Source organism: Gracilinanus agilis, chromosome 2, assembly GCF_016433145.1.
Source record: "Gracilinanus agilis isolate LMUSP501 chromosome 2, AgileGrace, whole genome shotgun sequence".
In the NCBI taxonomy this organism is placed as follows: domain Eukaryota; kingdom Metazoa; phylum Chordata; class Mammalia; order Didelphimorphia; family Didelphidae; genus Gracilinanus; species Gracilinanus agilis.
This window is the reverse complement of record NC_058131.1, coordinates 314,067,959-314,090,957: the sequence shown is the minus strand read 5'-3', so window position 1 is coordinate 314,090,957 and position 22,999 is coordinate 314,067,959. Positions and strand designations below refer to the sequence as shown.

Sequence of the window (22,999 nt, the reverse complement as noted above, 5' to 3'; positions counted from 1 at the left end):
AATTCTGAACAATAACCTTCAGGAGACTTCAGTTTGCTGCCCAGAGCTCAGCTGAACCTCTTACCCCCCTTAAGTCAATGAGATGGATGCAAGGAGTGGGAAGGGGAAAAGAGAATCACAGAGAATAAGAGGAAAGGGGAAAGAGTGAGTGAACTGGTGCAGAGCTCACCAGAAAGAAAGGAGAGGAAGGACCCCACTGCTGCCAGCAACTGTTCCACCAACCCCCATGAAAAACAGCTGTTTGCCATTCTGCTGATGGGGGCATGGGGTGGAGGGGAAGTGGGGGGGTTTGGGGGCCAAAAGGGACTGAGGGAAAAAGCCTATGCATTCTTTTTAATTTCTTTAAACCCATACCTTCTGTGTTAGATTTGATACAGGTTATCAGTTCCAAGACAGAAGAGTGTAAGGGCTAGGCAACTGGGGTTGATTCGTCCAGGTCTTATGGCTAGTAGATGTCCAAGTCCACATTTGAACCAAAGACCTCCCAACTCCAAGCCTTACTCTATCCATTGAGCAATCTAACTGTCCCTATCCTATTTATTCTTAAATCCTTCCAGCTCGTCTCATCTTAATCAACAAGCATTTATTAAGTGCTCACTGTTTTGGGTACCATGCTAAGGGTGAGGGAAACAAAGACCAAAGTGGAAGCAGTTCCTACTCCCAAGGAGCATATGTTCTAATAGAAGAGATATGGACCCATACACAGTCTTCCCTTTGTCTTACTAAATCATCTCCAGCCTCTTTAACAACTGTCTCTGAGGGTTTAAAGGTAATAAAAAATCCAACCCCCTCAAAACCACATTATAAAAAAACCCCACACCTTCTATAATTCCAGTTCTAAGCCAAATTTGGTGTCTATAGCGGTAGAGGACAGAAGGTTGACTCTTATTAAAAGATCAGTCAGTTCACGGTTTGTGTTTGTATAATGAGATTTATTTTCTGCAACAAGTTCATAGTGGAATGGGCAACTGGAACCAAGATCTCTCCTTTGCATCTTCCATATTCTCCTTTAAAGAGAAAGTGGTATTCAGAGCAGGATGGAGGGAAAGGGGATGGAGAATGAGCAGGTAAGGAAGTTGGGGAGGGGTCTTGGTTTCCATTTTCCTATCTTGTTGAAACTCAGTCTTTCTGGTAGCTCTTCTTCATTGGGGAAATGGGACGAGAGGTGTTTCAGTGGGGCCCTGGGGGCCCAAAACGCTCCATGGTTTGCAGGACCAGAGCCAGATAGTCCAGGAAGGTGGTGATAGAGACTCGGAAGAATCGGGCTTCTTCTGCTCTCCAGTGGAGAACCAATTTATTCCCAATGACAGTTAACTCCCGCTGGACTCCACTACGGCGAGGCTCAGGATCTGGGTCCAAAGAGCGGCAGGCAATCTCTGCTTCCATAGGAGATGGAAAGGGAACCGAAAGAGAGAAGTCATAGAAGCCACGGCCATGGTTGTCCACTGTGGTGTTGCTGTCTCCCCCTGGACCCGGATGGTGTGGTCTTTGGATGGATGCCTCCATGCCTGAAAAGTCAATTTTCCATCAAAAAAAGAACAAATCCTGTTAATGAGAGAAAGCCACCTCCCTTCTCAATAAAGTAAAACGACCCAATACAGACCAATCAGTCTAGACCTTTCTCTCCAGAAAAAGAAAGAGGGGCATGTAATAAGAAAGAGAATGACTGATGAAGCCAGGAATGCAGCACCTACCTTCAAAAAAATTCTATTCTCCCCTAAATGGACCAACTAGTGATTGATGATTTCCAAAGTCCCAAGGGAGCTATCTTAGGTGTTTGCATTTATAAATAGTTCTATCTTCTTTTGTCAACCAGAGAATAAAAAACCACGTTTTCCAAATTAGAATCTGCACAGGACTGGCTGCATGGGTTGCAGCTAGGTGTGTGATTTCATTTCCCAGAATGAGAAAAAGTCTGGGACCCCAGGTGTGGCCAACATCTGTATCCTTTTTGTGCAATCAAGTTTTCCACTTATGATTTGTATGTTGTCTATAAACCCTGTATTTAGCTTAGAGGCAAGTGTGGTTGTGGCTGGTCCTTGAAATACTAGATTAAACTAATGAATCTGGAATCAAAAAGAAGATATCAAGGAATAATGACTGAAAGTTGGCATGTTTATAGAGTTTTAAAGGTTAGAAAGTTCTTTATACATTATCTCATTTGAGCCTCACAACAACCTTATGAGGAATATGCTATTATTACCCCATTTTATAGATGAAGAAACTAAGATTCAGGGAGGTTTATGGCTGGATGGCCTCAGAGAATGAGCCCTTTCGGGTCAGGCAACTGGCAGAAGATGAGTTGATTAAAAAACAAACAAACAATACTGAGGTTACAGATGAGGTTAAAGATGGCTGCTTTTGACATTGCCTGGCAAGCTATTAAAATTTAAAAAGGCATTGAGGCCTTTGAGACACCTGGTTAGAATGTAAGCTCCTGGAGGGCAGGGAGTGTTTCTTATTTTCTGTGTAACCCCAGTGCCTATCACAGAGTCTGGCACATAGGTGATTAGTAAAGGATTATGGAGATTTTTGCAAATTTTCAGGTAGGGAAAGCATTTGTTTATGCAAAGTTCTTTACAAACAGAGAACCAAAAGATGTCTGAATCCTACTTTCTGCATTTTTCTAGTTTGCACTTTTAATTTTATTCATTGGCACACACAAAAATGTGAATTTGTTGAATCATCCAGAGAATGGATAGGGGGCTGGCCTTGGAATCCCACCTCTGACTCATCCTGGCTGTGTGATCCTAGGGTAAGTGGTTCAAACTCTCAGTGCCCCAAGAAAACTGAGACTCTAAATTACAGAGCAGATGCAATCTGCATTGCAGGAAGTCTCTGTACTAGGAATTCCCTACACCAATAAAATCTCAGGTCCAGTCCAAAAAAGTGAACTTAATTGCCGAGAGCTGTCAAGTTCATGACAAATGACAAAGCCATACATGAACCCTAAGATTCTGCAAAGCAAGTCAAAGGAGGACAGATTTCTCACTCGGTTTCCCCTGTATAACTTTTCTCTTACTAATACCCCTCATAATGGGAATTATTATGATCAATATCTCTATTCAGCCCAGAGGAACATTATAGGCTATTATAGGGGCTCTTACAAGCCCCCTAACAAACTCCTAGGAAAAAACCCACATTTATATGTAATAATACAGAAATTCCCCTAGAGCAGGGGTCAGCAACCTTTTTGGCCGTGAGAGCCATAAACGCCACATTTTTTAAAATGTAATTTCGTGAGAGCCGTACAGTGCTCAGTGTGCTCCTGTAACAGCACCTGAAAAAAAAATTGACTTTATGGCTCCTGCAGAAAGAGCCAGATATGGCTCGAGAGCCATACGTTGCTGACCCCTGCCCTAGAGTCTCCCTATAACAAACCAGCAAATAGTGAGTTAATGTTAAAGATTTAAAAACCCTTAGATACACAAGTGCCTGCAAAAACAGGTCAGAATAGTCTCCAAGTCTCCCCCCCTCCCTGACTCCTGATTTGGTAACAATGGATGATAAATGGAGAAATTACCCTCAAAGGTTGGTACTTCCCATTCCACTGACTGGACTGCTTTCTCCACCCCATAGCCAAGGAGACAAGTAAACACACCTTGAAAAGTTATTAGTAACAAAGTTGTTGGTAACAAGGTTAATGTATGGCTTGTTCACTATCTCCAAGAAAAAACTTAGGTTGAATATGGAGTTTCTATGCCAACCTTATATGTAATCTCAAAGTGTATAAAAATAAACCTCACACAAGGCAGAACGGAGCAGTATTCATGATGCTTGCCTGGCTGAAGTTCAGACTGTCTCTCATTCATCATGCCCCTATGCTGTCATACCACCTCGAGCCCCTGAACCCGGGGGGGGGGGAGACAGCCTCCCCTATTTAATTGGTTTCAAATTACACTGATTCTGCAGCAATTAGGTGGCTCAGTGGATAGAGTTAGGCCTAGAAGCAGGTGGTCCTGGGTTCAAATCTCAGACACTTCCTGTGTTACTCTGGGCAAGTCACTTAATCCCAATTGCCTAGTTCTTACCACTCTCTTCTGCCTTGGAACCAATACTTACTATCAATTCATTAAATCTATGACAGAAGGCAAGGGTTAAAAAAAATTTTAATTACAATGAATCCTAGGATCATAAAGGGATCTTAGAGACTTGTATCTGGATCAAATGCTAATTCTGATCCTTTCCACCCGTGCTAAATCTTCTTAAGCCTCAATTTCCATATTTGGAGGGGGTGGGGTTGTGGGAGGACTTTAATAACTACACCAGAATAATTCATACAATAACATTATAAAGGAAAAACATTCAAAAGACTTGAGAACTCTATCAATACAATGACCAACCTTCTAGAGGCAAGGTGGTGAACTCAAGATACAGAAGGAGACATACATTTTCAGAAACAACGTGGGAAATTTTGTTTTGCTTGAGATATTTGTTAATAAGGTTTTGTTTTCCTTTTATCTCCTCCTTGTCCCCAAGCCTCTCCATAGGGGAAGCGAGGTAGGGAATAGGAAAGCAAAAAGAGAAGGAAAGGAGGAAGAGAAATAGGGTCACTGAAGCATCTTTTTAAAAAATGCAAATGAGAAAACAGGAGGAAGGCCAGAAAGAAGCAAGGACAGCTTTGAAAGTTATGATTTGAACTTATAGACTTAAAAAGAAAAGAAAAGCAAGCTAAACATAATAAAAGGTCTGTAGTTTCATTTACATCATCTTATCCTATTCTACAGTGTAAATGGAAATAGCCATTTTATTGAATACTTGTTCAGAATAAAAAACCAACATTTTAAAAAATGAGGTGTTGAGACTCAATAGTCTTCCCAGTTCCATAACTATGTCTCCCCTGACTCTTTTCTTCTCTAGGTTAAACACACCAGTTCCTTCAGCCCATCCTCATATTGCATGATAGCTACATCTTTTCACTATCCTAGACACCCTATTTTGGATACTCTCAAGGTTAGCAACATTGTTCCTGAAATGTGAGGCTTGGAACTGAGCACAGTATTACACACACTGACCTAGCTGAGTTCAGCAAGACCACTTTTACCTGGACTCCAAGTCCCTCTAAATGAAGTTATACTACTTTTTTGTTTGGCTGACATATCACAGTGTTGAATTATATATTCAGTAGTCTATTAAAATCCCAAGATCTTTTTCAAACAAATTACTGCCTACCTCTTTTATTGTCCTCTCCCATCTTGTATTTGTGAAGTTGATTTTTTCAAGCTCGTCTGTCTGTCTGTCTGTCTGTCTGTCTGTCTGTCTGTCTCTCTCTCTCTCTCTCTCTCCTCCCCAACTCCTACCAGTTCTAAAGCCCAGTTCTGACCATGTCATCTCCCATACTTAATAAACTCCCATGGTTTCCTACTAACTTACACCTCACTCCTCTATACCTACCTTCATGATCAGTAGCAATAGAATCCTTAGTGAAGTTGATTGGTTGTTTTTCAATTGTGTCTGACTTTTCATGATACCATTTGGAGTTTTCCTGCCAAAGATCCTGGAATGGTTTACCATTTCCTTCTCCAGCTCATTTTACAGATGAGGAAACAGAGGCAAACAGGGTTAAGTGACTTGCTCAGGGTCACACAACTAGTAAGTGTTTGAGGCCAGATTGAACTCAGTTCTTCCCGATTCCAGACCTAGCATTTTATCCACTATGCCACCTACTTGTCTCTTGCTGTTCCTCAAATGATCCTCCATCTCATGACCTGGTGTTTCACTGGCTGTCTGTCTACCATGCCTAGAAGTCTCTCTCTGATCTCTAATCCCTGGCCTCCTCAAGTGTTAGCTAAAATCCCATCTACAGGAAACCTTTTCTGGTCCCCTTTAATATTAATGTCTTTTCTCTGAGATGATCTACAATTTATCTTGCATATATCTTGTTAGTCTATGATTTTTTGCATATGTGTTGTCTCTTCTTTGGATGATAAGCTGAGTACAGGGATACCTTTTGCCTTTCTCTACATCCCCCCCAGCACTTTGCATACTGCTTGACACATAGAAGATGCTAGATATGTTTATTGACTTGCCTGGATGTTTACTAAAGGGACTACTACCAACCAGGATATTTCCCCCAGAGTCATTTTCCCTCCTCTTCATCATTTTTTACTCAGTTACCACTCTTGCATAAAAGATTTTGATGTTTCTTTTCCTCTTACCAGCCCAATATTTCTTTCTTTTTTTAATTTTTTAAACCCTAATATCTTTTTTTTAATATGTATCCTTCTATATTAATTTTATTTGTTATAGGGCTAGGTAATGGGGGTTAAGTGACTTGCCCAGGGTCACACAGCTAGGAAGTGTCTGAGGCCAGATTTGAACCTAGGACTTCCCATCTCTAGGCCTGGCTCTCAATCCACTGAGCCATCTAGCTGCCCCACCAGCCCAATATTTCTAACTCCAACACAAAGCTCAGCATCAGCTTCCCTACAATCTGGCCTCACCTCACAGGTTCAAATTTATCTCCCACTATCCCCCAATAGAAGTCCAACTTAGCTCCAGCCAAACCTTCACCATCATCCCTGGCTCCCTTAAACACAACACACTCCTCCTTCCTACTTCTCATAAGTTTGGCTAACCTCCACAATCTCTTCTCTAATTATCCAAACCCCTATCCATTATTCAGGGTAACAACCCAATGTCTCTAATCTTGCACCTGTGAGTTCAGAGTATTTCCTCTGCCAGGCCCATCTATTTTCTTTTTCTTTTTCTTTTTTTTTTTTTTTAACCCTTGTACTTCGGTGTATTGTCTCATAGGTGGAAGATTGGTAAGGGTGGGCAATGGGGGTCAAGTGACTTGCCCAGGGTCACACAGCTGGGAAGTGGCTGAGGCCGGGTTTTGAACCTAGGACCTCCTGTCTCTAGGCCTGACTCTCACTCCACTGAGCTACCCAGCTGCCCCCCCATCTATTTTCAATAAATGTGAGTAAAGGACACAGAGGAAGGTAATAAGGCAATTAGTAAGTGTATACTATGAAGCATCTATGAGGACAGGCTCAGTATCCTGAGGAATTCAACTTGGATTAAGGTATCTAGCTGGAACTTCACAATGTAGAAAAGCCATGTGTCCAAGCTCAGATCTGCCTCTAGACCTAGCTATGTTATTGGCCACTCTCTCATACTGATTACAGTGAGACCCCAAGCAAATCACGTGATCTTTAGAAATAAGTTCTTTTTTTTTTTTTGCAAGATGAAGATTAAAATGCTTGCCCCACCTGCCCAACAGGCTTTTGAGAAGACACAACAGGACCGAAGACTTAAAAGTACTTTGAGTAGTTAAAAGAAAGTTCATACACCTGGATTTGGGGCAAGAATGTTAAGGGCCTTTAGAAAGAAGGGCTTTGGCCTGTCAACCAATGGAAAAAGGTCATCTCTGATCTCTAGAACAGAATTCTTAACTTTTTTGTGTGTAAAACACCTCCTTAGCAGCCCAGTCCTATGGATGCCCTTCTCAGAATGCTTTTAAATGCATAAAATAAAACAAGATTGCAAAAGGAAATCAATTATGTTGAAACCCAGTCATCAAAATGCTTTTAAAAGTAAGTTCACAATAATGGACTTCTCTACTAGCAGCAATGTAAGGATCCAGAGCAAGACTGAGAGACTTATGAGAAAGAAAACTAGCCACATTCAGAGGAAGAACTGTGGGAGGAGAAATACAGAGGAAAAACAACTGCTTGAACACATGGGCTGATGGGGATATTATTGGAGATGTAGATACTAAACGATAACTCTAGTCCAACTATCAATAATATGGAATTAGGTCTTGATCAATGATACATGTAAAATCCAGTAGAATTGGGCATCTGCTAAGGGGGGGGCTGGAGGGGTTTGGATGAGAGGGAAAGAACATAAAATATGTAACTAGGGGAAAATATTCAAAGTAAAAATTATAAAAAAAATAAAGCTTGGCTTCAACAGAAAAAAAAATAAAAATAAAAGTAAGTTCACAGACCCCAAGTTAAGAACCTCTCTGCTCTAAAGGATATCTTATAGTAGAAGGAGGCCTGACTAGGATTAAGAATGTGATAAATCAGAGGCCCAAACTGACACTCACTCATTTGGTAAGTCAATCAATATCTTAATGATAGGGAGGGCTTCTTCCCTTATTATTACCTACTCAGAGGCCCTTCCCCTGAAGCAGAGATGTAGCATGGCAGAGAGGAGATGTCCCGGAGTCAGGAAAGACCTGAGTGTCAGTAACTAACTGCCTCCTATAATCACTAGCTTTATGACCTCATTGAAACTCTCTGGGCTTCAATTTCTACATATATAAAATGGGGATAATACCTCTGGTGTGAACTTCACAGTGTAGTTAGGAGGATCAGGTAAGATAATGGATGTAACGTACTTCATAAATCTAAAAGCTCTTTAAAAATATTGGCTTCCCCAGCACCCTAATGAGAGGGTATTCACCCCCCTCCCCATATCACCTCAGTAACTTCTCACCTCTCCCCTGGCAAGTGGATCTGCTCTTCCAGGATGACTCTCCTCACTGGTTTGATGACTCCCCTGATCTTCCTCAGATTAAGACTGGTGGGAACAGCTCTGGCACCAAGATGTATCCACTTCTTATGACTCAGACGACTCTGCCCTGAAGCTCTCACTAGTGATCTCAAATCCAGGCTGGGTCTTCTTCTAGGATGGATTCAGACTTCTCATGCCAGAGAGCTTCATCTCTGCTGCTTCACTTGCCCCGTTGGAAGCCAAGACCTGGGGCTAAGAAGCAGAGTCACTTAATAAGATCCTTGGGGCTCATATGTCTTCCCTGCAAGAACTCTCCCTCTTCTGTCCTGGCTTGGGGCAACTTTGGAAGCAGCTAGTTGTTCAGTACATAGAGCACCAGCTGGAGTCAGTTAAACCTGATTTCAAATCCAGCCTCAGGCACTTACAGCTGTGTGCCCCTGAACTGATCACCTATCCTAGTATCTACTGGAGAAAGAAAAGGCAAACGATCCCAATATCTTTGCAAAGAAAACCCCACGAACAGCATCGGTGTGTCCACGGGTCACCAAGAATAAGATGCCCTCAACGGGGCAATTAATCAGTCTAGATTAAAGGCCCTAATGAGATATGAAGAGATACACGAATAGACCTAAGCCACCCTGCGAACACCAGCAGCCAATGGAGTTAATATGGGCAGAAGTGCTCCTCCACTTGGGAGGGGGCGGCTCAGTGGGAAAGAAAGCTAAACACCGCCCGGAGTGAAGCCACAGGGTTCTTCCTAGGGCAACAAGGACAAGAGCGGCCCTCCTCTCCGCTATTCCACCGAGGGGAGGATTCATGCCCGAGTCACCTCCAGTCTCCCAATGTGGGCACTAGCCACAAACTCATACCCACACACAGCGACAGAACGTGATTACACACACGAAAATAACCGCATACGACGAGATGGTTCACTCTTACCCACACACGCCCGCAGCCGCTCTCCCAAGCTCAACAAGTCCCCCTCATCACAGTTCACACTCACTTAGCATACCGTTCAAAATCGGGGGAGGGGGCCTTCGTTGGAGTCGCCCGAAGACCAGCCCACTCCCCACGTGCCCACACACTACTGGGCGATCTAAGGCGTCCGAGGATCCCAAGAAACCGGCTGCCCCGCGGAGACCGCTGGGAAATTGCCTCGGTCAGAAGGTCGGGTCACGGCCCGGGTGATTCTGGGAATTGTAGTTCTCTGGGTCCCTCTTCCCAGGCGTAGTTTCCGTGAAGATCGGGTGGTCCTTTTCCCCCTTCTCCTTAGTTTCTGGTCTCCGCCTTTCTGAGGGAATGATCTGCATCCGTGAATTTTCCGGATTGTGATTCATGATGATGGTGATAAGAAATCAGTTATATAGCTCTTTAAAATCGAAAAAGCTCTTTGCCTCCATTAGTTCATGTGAGATAAAGCATGAAACACATTCCCGCCCCTAATAAGGACCCAATGTTAAATTTTCTGCCAGTCAAGAAACACTCCACCTTTATTAACCGCCTACTTTGTGCCAGCTCCTGTGCTAAGAGCTGGGGAATTAAAAAAGAGGAAAAAGACACTAGCCCAGCTCACAAGGTGCTTACAACCTAATGAGGAAGACAATAAGCGAACAAAGAATACAAAAGGGCTCTCTACCGAACAAAAAGAAAATAATCAATCGAGGGAAGGCCCTAAGATAAGGGGGACCCAGACAGACTTTCTGCCGAAGGTGAGATTTTTGTGGCGACTCGAAGGAAGTCAGAAAAATCAGGAGGCAGGGATGAGGGAGGAGAATATTCCCGGCATGGGAGAAAGCCAGAAAAAGTGCCTGGAGGGGAGAAATGGAGGCTGTTCCAGGAGCCAGGAGGCCAGGGGCACTGCATCGCAGAGCCTACGCGTTGGGCAATAATTTGTCAGCGTGAGTAAATTTTCAATGGGGGGGGTGGGGAGGGGGGGTCGCAGAGCTAGCTGGTGCAATGGTTATAGTGCTGGACCTGGAGTCAGGAAGACTTTTTTTTTTTTTTTTTTTTTTTTTAATTCAAATCTGGCTTTGGACACTTACTAGCTGTGTAGCAGAATCAATTAACCTCTGTTGGCCTGGTCTGCTGGTAAAACCAGTTATCTTTGCCAAGAAAACATCAAATGATATTATGAGAAGTCAGACCTGAAAATATGACTCAACAACGAAAATTTTTTTAAGTTACACCTCTGAAAACCTCAGTTAATACAGTTTGGTGCTTGATTTTTATTGTTGATTTTCTAGATTTGAGAAAATGTTAATAATTCAGATTAAAATTTAAAATCCCCTATTGAGTCCAGTTGTTAAACAGAACATGATCACACATGTTATTCAATATTGTTATTGTTAAATATTTACCAATATATTTCCATACTGCCCTAAAAACACTGTTTAAGTTCAGCAAGAGTATAGCAGAAAGCTCAGAAACTAAAGATACAGCAAGACTGAAGGCCTTGTGGCTATGGATTAATAACAATAATAATTACAATGGGCATTTATATAGTACTTTAAGGTTTGCAAAGCAAACCTTAGCATTTTCTCATTTGAGCCTTACAAAATCTGTGCCATCATGGATACATTTTCATTCTCCTCTCTAAAGAGAGATGTCTTCCATGATCCTGCCATCGAATCTTTTCTTCCTCCTTACTTTCTCTCTTCATAGGCTCATCTACTCTTGAAGTTTTAACTTGGTATTATAAAGTTGAATTATATATTCAAACTCATTCTCTCCCCTTGAGTTTCAGTCCCACATTTGCAATTACCTATCAGATATTTCCATTGAAATGGTTCAGTCAGTATCTCAAACTCAACATATCCAAAACTCAACTGTTACAGATTATCTCCTGTTGTCTTATATATATCTTTATATATTTATCCTGCATGTGGAAGTTTGCTTGAAATTTCAGGTTAATCTCTTAAGTCCTTGGTCTTTCTTGTTTCTAGCTTTTCAATTATGTTTCACAAAATATTTCTTGTCATTCTTTCCTATTCCCACCTTTGCACTGGAGCTGTTGTTATTAAAGTTTATGCTGATTTAATTTGGAGGGTCTTACTGAGTCCTTCATAGAATTTTCCTGTCACCTCATCTTCTACCACAAATGGTATGTAAGCTACAGTCACCTTTACGGTTGGCTTTTCTAAATGCTTATCATGATTTGTGGAATATGATGAGCAAGTGGCCCATGAAATTATCCTCTTATTCAGAAGCGCCTAGCTTAGTGGATAAAATGTTGGGTCTGGAGTCAGGAAAACCTGAGTTCAAAACCAGCCTAAAGCACTTTCTGGCCATATGACACTGTACAAGTCATTTAATTTATGTTTGCCTCAGTTTATTCAACTGTAAAATGGAGATAATACTTGTGCAGGGTTGTGAAAAGAAAATGAGATAATAGTTATAAAGGACTTCTTAGAAGCACAGTCCTGGCACTTAGTGGGTGTTATATAATGCTTATTACGTTCCCCTAATTATCGTTGGACCTATGATAAAACAAAAAAACTTCAATTTTGCCAGTTCCTTACTTACCTCTCTAAGGAAAAATTCTACAATCATGCTTTTATTTAACTACAACTTCCTCCTATCCAGAACCTGAGGTAGGAGCTCTTCTCTCCCAAGCTCTCACCAACTCTGCCCTTCAAGAAGGCACCAAACATTGAGTAATCATTCTCTCTACTAATGAGAAGAGTCTTATGCAAGTGCCTAGGCTTGAGTCTTAGGTTACTACAGTTCCTTAAGTATGAAAGTATGGAGCTTGAATTGGCAGCAGGAGGTGCTGTGGGATTGTCTGAAAGCCATTTTCCTTCCAGCTCATTTTCTCTTACTTCCTCTCCTTCTTGTCTACTCTGTTTGGCATACTTTCTCCAACTCTCCTCTTATTCCATGTTTACCTTGTGTTCTGGATTATATCAGTATCTTAGTAAGATTTTCCATTATGATTTTTCCCTGTTTTTGTCTTGTTTGTATTCTCTAATGAAAGAATGAGGCCATATTTGAAGACTGTTAAATCCATTTACTTCTTATAATCATTATTTTTAAGAGTTGTTCTGTTAATATCATAGAATTTTCCTTCCTACTGGAACAAGGAACAAATGATTTGTATTTTTTCTTTCTTTCAGAGTGAAACACTAATCTTATTTAAAAGAAATATTAGGGGCAGCTGGGTGTCTCAATGGATTGAAAATCAGGACTATAGGTCCTGGGTTCAAATGTGGCCTCAGACACTTCCCAGCTGTGTGACCCCATTGCCTAGCCCTTACTGTTCTTCTGTCTTAGAACCAATATTTAATAATGATTCTAAGATGGAAGGTAAGGTTTTTTGGTTTATTTTAATGTTATGTGGGTTGATGGGAGGGAGGATGAAAGAAGGAAGACTTTTGTTTGGGTTGGATAGAACAATGATAACTGATAAGAAAAGACAGAGCTGCTCAATTTTGATTTTGTTTGTATTTTCTCAGCAAAGGAAAAAATAACTTTTACACTGGAAATGTCAGAAGAAAAATGAATAAAAGAGACCGCAAGATTAGAGAAAGGTAAATATTGTTCTAAATTCTCCCAAAAGGGAAGAGAAAAAAAAAACTGAAAAATATAGGCCAATGAGCTTGATTTTAATTCGTGGGAGAATTCTTGAAAGGATCAAAAAAGAGACAGTGATTTGAATATATCTAGAAAGGAAAGCAGTGATTTATTAAGTGCTATCATGGCTTCATCAAGAAAGTGCCAGACTAACTTCATGCCCTTTGTTGACAGGATCTCTAGAGCAGTAGATAAAGTGAATGCTATGGGTTTAGTTTTCTTAGATTTTAGCAAATCTTTTAGCTAAGCATCTCATGCTGTTCTTGTAGAGAAGATGGGGACATCTGAATTAGATGAAAATGTGATATAATCAGATAGATTCAGAATTGGTTGGATGGTTGAACTCAAAAATTAGGGCGCTAACATAGATTAGTGTTAGAATAACTGGGTTATTCTCTAACAGAAATACACGGAGATTTTCTCTGATACAGAGTAACGTCTGAGATAGTCACAGATACAGAGAGCTCTGCTGCCTAAAGACACCTACCTACATGAGTTCTTTTTCTGACATTTTCTCCTCATCCAAGGAGGATTTTTTTTCTCTTTTCTGACACACAGACATATGCCGGGGGTCTTCTGGGTACACCTAGATACATATGCAAGGATCTTCTGATCAAAACGACAGCTACAACAAAAACTGTCACCCACTACACAGGTTTTTCTCTGGCACTGAGAAGTGCAGAGAGTCAAACATCCAGTTCCTCAGGCTAACTTCAGAACACAAGCAGGGAGCCTCTGAGCTCAGCAGGAGTCAGCCCCTCCACACAGGCTTGAATATGCCCAACAAAGACAGGAAATATAAGTTAAGCAGCCAAAGCCACCCACATGGAGAGTAGGAAAGGGAAACCTAGCATTCACACACACACACACACACACACACACACACACACACACACACACACACACACCTACCTCCTCCAAAATCCAGAGCTGCACACAACTTCACCCAAATGTGACTTTGTGCTTTTTTGACAGTGTGTGTGGTATAAGCATGTAACTTTTCCCATAGTTCCCTTCTCCTGACCCTCTCAATAAGACTTCCCTGGAATTCCTTGGCTCTCTTTTCTTCCCACCTACAGAATGGAAACCACAGCTCCAAGTTGGTGGGGGAAGCAGCAGGGGGCTGGAGACTGTAGGGATTTGGAAAGTTGAACACCTTGGAGGTGATAGAGATGGAAGGGCTTGTGGGAGGAGGAGAGAGGCCAAGGAGAATAGGGGGGAGGCAGGAGAAGGAGAGAGAGAGAGAGAGAGAGAGAGAGAGAGAGAGAGAGAGAGAGAGAGAAGAGAGAAGAGAGAAGAGAGAAGAGAGAAGAGAGAAGAGAGAAGAGAGAAGAGAGAAGAGAGAAGAGAGAAGAGAGAAGAGAGAAGGGAGAAGGGAGAAGGGAGAAGGGAGAAGGGAGAAGGGAGAAGGGGAAGAGAGAGAAGGGAGGGGTGAGTCTGAGAGTCTGTGCAGATGGGAGAAGGAGGAGGAGGTGTGGAAAGCAGAAAGGTGCTTAGGAGTGATAGGGACCAAGGTGCAGGGGATACTGAAGGGAGCAGAGCATCCTGGGGAAGAGGATCACTAAAGGGATGTCAAAGAAAGATGGTGGTACAGGGGAGAAGGAAAAGGGACCCGGGGAGGGACGGCGGAGCAAGACGGAGTGTGGAGCAGGTTGAGCACCCCCGAGACCCCAAACGCACTTACTGCCACATGGAGCAGTTGCACAGAAGGGGCTGGAGCTCGTGACCAACTTATGTCCTGTCCTGTGCAGACTGAACCTCGAAATTTGGCGCCCTCCCTCCGAGGCTCCCAGGAGGCTCTCACACGCGACCAATCCCAGGCACATTGCCCTGGGAAGCAGTTTGTGAAATGCAGCCTAGGAGTTCTGTCAAGCACTGATCAATGGAAAATATTTTTTTCCATTGTATATTCTCAATATTATCAATATTGTTTTTTACCAGTTTTACCAATAATACAGGCTTACACTTAGATAGTGCTTCTATATTAGTTTTCCTCACAAGGGTCCCGAGAGGGAGGTACTGAAACATTATTATCCCCATTGAACAGATGAAGAAGTGGAGGCTCAGAAAGACTGGCTTCAATTCTTATAATCAAGGAATTTCAAAGTTAGGAGGGGCTTCAGGAGTCAGTGATGCCACTCAAACTGAAAGAAGAATCCATCCTCTCTTCCCAACACCTTCATCAAGTGTTTGAGCACCAGGTGGGTTGGGAGATTTACCTTATATTGCCCTTTTACTGGTTCTTGGACTATAGTGTTCCCATCCTACAAAACACAGGATGAGTAAGTTGCCCAGGGAGATAGATGCCCTAGCTCTATTATTCCTTAACTCCTTCCCCCCATTCTGACCTGCAAAGGTCTCTTCAAGATTGGTAGGCCTTATCATGTTCAGGAAATCAATTATCTCTCTAGTCTCCTGTGGTGACTGCTGGTAACAGGAATTTATGACATAAGTCTATGTCACATCTAAATGCAAACTCTCCACCCAGGGAAATGGTGACAAAAAATAATAATAGACTCTCTGAAGGCCCTGTGATTGCAATGAGAACACTTTAACTCCTTGTTAAAATTAAATTTTAGGTTTTAAAAAATTATCAAACTTTTATTTTTTCTCTTTCTGATTTAAAACAAAACTCTTGTTAAGAAGTATTCATAGTCAATCAAAAACAGTTTCTATTTTGTATTTTATCCTGCGTATTTATGGTCCCTCACTGGTCTGTCCAGAGGTGAGTAGCATTCTTCATCATCATTCTTAAGCTCTGGGGAGTCAGCTTCTGGCCCTTTGTGATTACTTGCTGTAAGTGCTCCAATTGGCAGATAGGGTGGAAGATCTGACAACTTGCAGATAATTACTTCCTGCTCCTCCAATCCCTCTGATTTGGAAATGCAGTCAAAAATCTAGCATTTGTACCTTTTTCTAGTTCAGCACTTCCCCACCTCTGTCCCTTTTCACCTCTGCCCTTCCCTCCATTGTACACTTTGGAAGCCTGTTCTGTTATTAACAACCCACCCTCCATTCTAGATATCGTCCTCTCATATTTTTTCTATTTTTTAATAGTAATAGCGTTGCCCAGCAAAGGTCGCTGTACTTGGCTCAGGAGGTAACTTTCTCTAGAAGTCTCTTCTCCCCTCCTCTTTCTAGTTGGAAAGAAAAATCCAAAGGCTAATTGGTGCAAAGCGAAAATGATGAGTTAAGTTTGTGAGGGCATTAGTCTGTGGCAAAGGTCTCAGTTCTTCCTAGCTAGGCTGCTAGTTGGCACAGTGGAGAGTGTTGGACCTAAAGTTAAGAAGACCTAAATTCAAATCCTAACGCAGGCACGTAAGGTTGTGTGACTGGCTAAATGAGTCACTTAAGCTTCTATTTGCTTCAGCCTCCTCAACTATAAAATGTTGATAATAACAGCATCTATTCTCTATAGTTTTGGGGAGGATCAAATGAGATAGTTGTCATTGCTTAGCACAGAGCCTAGCACAATGGTAGGTGCTTAATAAATGCTTGTTTCCTTTCTTCCCTGCAGAGCTAAAAAGAAAAGGGAAAAAAAAACCTTAATATACATATTGCAAATATGATTCATAAAATGTTTTGAGCCTGCAGGCAAGCTACTGATTGCCAAGCTGGGATGGTGATCTCCAAAACAATTTAGCCCAATCAAATATATTCACAGGTTTCCTTTTTACACTATAGCAAAAATCACTAACTCAGAATGCTGCTAAAATTTTAACTTTATTAAACCATTTAAATATATATACATATACATGTATATATATATGTAAAACCGGTAGGCAAAATATTTAAATAGCCAATAAATATTTAGCAATAAATCTTGCTGCCATTTGCTGGGGCAATAAAACAACAGCAAAAAAGAAGTGGAATAGATTCAATATCATTCTAATCACTCTTTGGTGGATTCTATTAATGAGCCAAGTTTTATGTCAGGGAGAGGAAAAGGTGTCAGGAATTCATTACAAGGTTTAAAGTCAGTGCCCTAGGAGAGCTGTCTACCTGTCACTGTGATATTTTTCTTTCTCTACTCCTTTCCCTTTCCAGAGAAAATTTTCAAACTCCTGTATCAGAAACTCTATCCTACTGTTCTGATTCCTCTATAAGGGTCTTTTCTTTTTTAGCTTAAAAGAAATATAACTCCCTTTAGGTCCTCCTTTGAGGTAGTCCAACCTTGCCAGAATGGTTACTAAAAATAGAGAACTTTTTATGGAAGATGTCTTATCCTTTGTTGCTTTCTCATGGGCTACCTGCTCCTTCTCTTTGTCCACTAAATTGGCTCAATCAGGATTCTCTTTGCTTTCCATGATCACCTCCTGTTCTTCCATTTGCTCTTCTCAGCAATCTCTCTTCCTTTGAGATCCATTCCATCTGTCTATATCACCCTATCTAGAGCCTTATTGCTGCTTTGACAGTCTTCCACATCACTCTTCCCTCCTTTCTCAAGGAATTGAATACCTGCCTCCATTTCTTTTTTCACCCAAACCCCAATTCTCATCTCATCCATGATATGACTTCAGGTTGTTGGCCCTTCAAATATGCTTACCTTCCAGTCCACTGTTCTCAGTTCCCATGAGGTCCAACTTCCATGATCATCGTAGGCTAGCCATCACATCTCAAATCATATTATCATTCAAAAAGTGATTCTTGTACTGGCCTTGAAACATTATGAATTGTTATTGAGAATTGATCAAACACCTAGATTAGGTAGAAGAAAACCTGGGCTAAGAAAACAGGAAGTAGTTTGTACATGCTGTGTGGTACATGTTAGGTTTGAACATGTTGGTCTTTGTGGATTCTGCACTTAGATTGCCAACTAAACTATTGCCCTTCTGGGCTGCTGGAAAGTAGCTGTCCCTGTATTGGGTACTGACCTTTACACTTCAAATGCCAGCAGGATAGAGGAAATTTCTGGACCATTCACTCTCTCTGGGACAGCACTAAGTCCATAGAGCTCATAGAAGATCACAAATTTACCATAAAACCTGAGCGCAAGTGAAGTGTCATTAAGAGATAGACTCTCAGGTATAAGGTAAAATGTGGCCAGCGTGGAGATGAGAAATGAGTAGAAATCTTACAAACTCCTTCCCAAAATGCAGGGGAGTCCTTGGGTAGTTCCTTTCAGTGGAAATGCTTGCCCAGGCATTGTGAGTGGGCTGGACAATATACATTGACATTTCTAAGTGGTGCTTTGTTGGCTTTCTCCCAAGGGCTACCAAGTTCCAGCAAATAGCCCTAGAGAGTTCTAGTGTGACTATCACAAGGTTGGCTGTAACTGAATCAAGACTCTAGAGCATTCATTATGTTTATTTAGGTACATACATAAGTGTAGGTTTGCCAGTAGCTTTGTTTTATTGGGCTAATTTATTCCAAATGAAAACAGACAAAACAGAATGACCCAAATAGTTATTTCATGCTCAACTCTGACTTAGAATTTTTATACTCTATCATAACCTCTTTTCCCTATAGCAGCTAATAATCAACTGAGCAACATCAGCTAAAGAAGGTTTGTCAAAAATCTTGGATCTCCCAGAAAAGCTCTTCTATATTTCCTATGAGGAGATTATTATCTGGTACATCAGAGGGGTCCAGTCAGGCTGGACAGAAGGGTGCCTTGGCTTTATTCATGGTGAATCCTAGGAGTTGTAAGAGGGAGATTTTAGGTATTTTATAGATATATATTTAAAGTGTGGCCACCAGGAATCAACAATTCAGGTTGATTCCGTAATTAAATTAGACCCAAGTCAGGACTGGGTTTAAGGTAGTTTATTTACAGTTAGGAGGGTAAAAGGTAGGGAAATAGAGAGAGGGAGAGGCTAGTCCAGGCCTGCAGAGGCCTGGACAGAGAGAGGTTAGAAGGCTAAATAAATGAGGCTACAAGTCACAAGGCCTAGCAATCAGATAGGCTAGAGCCTACTTAAAGGTAGAGTTTGGAAATGCCAAGCTAGGCCCAAGGAAGTCAGCCTAAATTACCCATGTGACCATTCAGAGTAGAAGCTGCCTGAGGTCTCCTCAGAGATCCTTCAGCGCCAAGTTCAAAGCGGGAACTCCCTTCATAGGAAGTAACCAACATAGTTGAAGAGATAGTGTCTTTCATCACTTCCTGTGGGTCCACCTCTAATTCAAGTGGACAAATGGCAGCCTCTGCACTGATTTGGACTGCCCAAAGGGCAGTCCCTAGTTCTTGATTTGTTACTTATTGTCATGGGTGGGTAACTCGTCTCCCCTTCCTGCTAAGGGAGGTGGGAATGACCTCATCTCTATACCTAGGGTAAGTAGAGTTTGACTATGAATGGGCTAGAGCTAATTCTATTTACACAGAGTAGATTGTGGGAAGCTGTTCTATGTATTAAAGCCTTTGGAGAAATAGGATCAAATTTAGGGCCTGTTATCTGGATTCCCTACGTGACCAATCCAGGCTGAGGCAGTCTTTGTGTTTGGTCCTGGTCACCTGAACCCCAAAAGGCTCTGGTACCAGCAGGTAGGTTAATCCAAAATCAACTTGATCCCTCCAAGAAGGCTATTAGGAGTCATTTAGAGAAACAGAGTCTGTAAAAGATATTTTATCTAGATCCCATTACAAAATCATCGACAAGTAAAACTGTGTGTATGATTTTCTGCACTGCATGTCAGGATGCAGACTGAATGGGCCATCTAAGATAAAAATCTGAGGCTCCTCTTTTGACTCAGTCTTTGATCCCCACCTTTTTTACAATTCTTATTGGAGAGCTTTGAAGTGGCAGACCAGCATCTACTGAGTTAATGATTCCTTTCCTAACAAATGTTAATTAGATAAGAGTGCATATTCAGATTAGAACTGGCTCCTTTAGGATTTGACTGGTGAGCATCTCCCTGGGATATTTCCTCTCCCAGAATTATCCCCACTAATTGATGGTTGGAATTTGGCCATTGTCTTGGTACTTATACCTTTACTCTTTAGACTTTAATGGGTTATGTATGATGTTACCCCTTCATAGCTGTGTTCTTTGTTTGAAACCAGTATATAATAAACTCCCAAGCCCACAGACTTTGGGACAGCATGAGCTAACCACTAGTCTAGTTGTTCTCATTTTCTTTCTCCTGCTTTAACCATCCTATGCCACTACGCCGCTCAGGACCCCAAAAAATCATATAGAGGCATGGCCCCCTATAGTAGATATTCCTAAGCAATTTTCCCTAGGTTTGGAACCTTCTAAGGTCCTCTGTAAAAGATGTTTGGGTAATTATTAGGGCCCCTGCCTTTCAAGTCAGAAGCTGACATCCTGTGAGTAATGCTCCACACTGTGGTATATCTGGTTTTTCTGATGCCTGAGATATGGTCTCTGGGGCCCCCTTCTGGAGGCTGGCAGGACAGCAAACAGCTCTGGGAACGGCTGTGATGGCTTGGGGCAGTCTGTGTTGGAAAAAAAGCAAGAATACTGAAAAGCCAACCATGTTGACTTGCCTGGGTGTCTGTGGAGGGCCAAGATCTAAGAGTCCAAGACAATTCAATTTATTTGGGCAAACATTAATTAAGGACCTATTTATTGAGCAGCAAGGCACTGGCTCAGGTTCTGAGACAGAAAAAAAAAAAAAAAAAAGAAAGAAAGAAATAGTCCCTACCTTCAAAAAGCTTCCATTCTACTGATGAAGGGGAACATGAGTACAAACCAGAGAATCCCTAGGCAAATAAATCCATAAACTGAGGTGCAAGAAGCCAATTATTGGTCCCAAATTGACACTCCAAAACTTTAGTCTTCTCATTGCAGTAGCCTGTGTGCCCCATCCCAAGTTGTCACTGTTGTGCCCTTCCATGTGTTTTCATATTTCTTGGTACTTCCTGCTGCGCTGTGGGCATGTAGCCCCCTGTAGCCATATGGTTTGACCAGTAGGATCTGAACTCTTTTGTTCTGTATATTATAATATGTTGTATATTATTATTATATTATATATATTGTTAATATATCATATGAATGCAACCTAAGATCCAATTATCTTTTTGTTTGCCATATCACATTGTTGATATATTTTAACTGTGATCTTCTAAGTCTCCTAGCTCTTTTTGCAAAAACTATTGCCATATCACACACTTTCTTCCATTCTGTCTTTATACGGATAGTTTTTGGATCCCTATTATAGTGCTTGAGATGTTTCCCTAATAAATTTCATCTGATTAGATCAAATTCATTGTTCTAGCCCATTGGGATCTTTCTGACCACCTAAGCTTGGTCATCTGCAGATCTGAGAAATTGACCTTCATCAACCTTGATAAAAAATGTTGAGCTGCAGGGGTCCAAAGATAGATCCTTAAGGTATGCCATTAACAGCTTCCAAAAATGAAAAAAGACTTGATTTTGGCAATTAAAATCCTCAGTAGGTTTTGCACCATCATCTCAGTCCCATTTCATAACACTCCTCTTAAGGCACTTTGTTGTTACTGTTGTTGTTGCTTGCCCTTTGGTTTGTTTGTTGTTGCTCTTTTTTTTACTTTATTTATTTAATTAATTTAGAATATTTTTCCATGGTTACATAAATCATATTCTTTTCCTTCCCTCCTCTCCTCACATCCCCCTCCCTTAGCCAACGAGCAATTCCACTGGGTTTTACATATGTCATTGATCAAGACCTATTTCCATATTATTAATATTTGTACTAGGGTGATAGTTTAGAGTCTATTTCCCCAATCATATCCCCACCGAACCACGTGATCAAGAAATTGTTTTTCTTCTGGGTTTCTGCTCCCACAGTTCTTTCTCTGGATGTTGATAGTGTTCTTTCTCATAAGCCCCTCAGAATTGTCTTGGATCATTGCATTGCTGCTAGTAGAAAAGTCCATTACATTCAATTGTGCCACAGTGTATCAGTCTCTGTGTACAATCCTGGATCTGCTTCTTTCACTCTGCATCAATTCCTGGAGGTCTTTCCAGTTCACATGGAATTCCTTCACTTCATTATTCCTTTTAGCACAATAGTATTCCATCACCAACGGACACCACAATTTGTTCAGCCATTCCCCAATCAAAGGGCATCCCCTCATTTTCCAAATTTTTGCCACCACAAAGAGCACAGCTATAAGTATTTTTGTACAAGTCTTTTTTTCTTATTATCTCTTTGGGGTATAAACCCAGCAGTGGTATGGCGGGATCAAAGGACATGCATTCTTTTAAAGCCCTTTGGGCATAATTCCAAATTGCCTTCCAGAATGGTTGGATCAATTCACAACTCTATCAGCAATGCATTAATGTCCCAATTTTACCAAATCCCCTCCAACATTTATTATTTTCCTTTACTGTCCTATTGGCCAATGTTCTAGGTGTGAGGTGGTACCTCGAAGTTGTTTTGTTGTGCATTTCTCTAATCAGGGGGGATTTAGAATACTTTTTCATGTGATTATTGTTAGTTTGATTTCTTCATCTGAAAACTGCTTATTCATATCCCTTGACCATTTGTAAATTGGGGAATGGCTTTATTTCTTGTAAATCTGACTTGACTTAGTTCTTTATATATTTGAGAAATTAGACCTTTGTCAGAGAATTATGTTATAAAATTTTTTTCTGTTTGTTGCTTCCCTTCTTATTTTGGTTATGTTTATACAAAAACTAATACAATCAAAATTATTCATTTTATTTGTAAAGCATTTAGCAGAGTGCTAAATTATATAAATTAAATTTGGATATATATAATATCTATAGCTTATAAATATATAATTATATATGACATAAATTTACATAGCATATATAACATATAATATATAACTAAATTATATTATAATTATGTAACTGCTTATTATTATAGTTATTATTAAAAGTAAGTATAATATATATTAGAATGAGAAGTGCATTTAGGAAGTCAAAGAGACCTGAGATACCCCAGGTCTGAGGGATTACCTAGAGGTGGGAATATCAGAGAAAGTTATAGAGAGGAAACGGCACTTAAGCTAGACACTGAGGGAAGGCAAAGAGTTCAACAGGCCAAGTTGTTGTTT

General features: G+C 41.0%; 2 protein-coding genes across 3 annotated transcripts in view; one reads left to right on the top strand and one right to left on the bottom strand.

The window, feature by feature from the left end:
• LOC123237342 (zinc finger protein 208-like) overlaps positions 1-22,999 on the top strand; it is a 219,607-nt gene that overhangs the window by 96,772 nt on the left and 99,836 nt on the right. The gene's annotated exons all lie outside the window — the stretch shown is intronic.
• LOC123237349 (EKC/KEOPS complex subunit LAGE3-like) lies at positions 912-9,585 on the bottom strand. 2 transcript variants are annotated; one of them, XM_044664217.1, is made up of 3 exons: positions 9,406-9,585; positions 8,449-8,718; positions 912-1,508 (listed from the first exon to the last, which is right to left on the bottom strand). In XM_044664217.1, the coding sequence occupies exon 3, from the start codon at positions 1,504-1,506 to the stop codon at positions 1,171-1,173; it is 336 nt and encodes a 111-aa protein (XP_044520152.1). In that variant the 5' UTR covers positions 1,507-1,508; positions 8,449-8,718; positions 9,406-9,585; the 3' UTR covers positions 912-1,170. The 2 variants fall into 2 exon arrangements, with proteins under 2 accessions (XP_044520152.1, XP_044520151.1); XM_044664216.1 differs by having other exon boundaries at positions 9,479-9,585.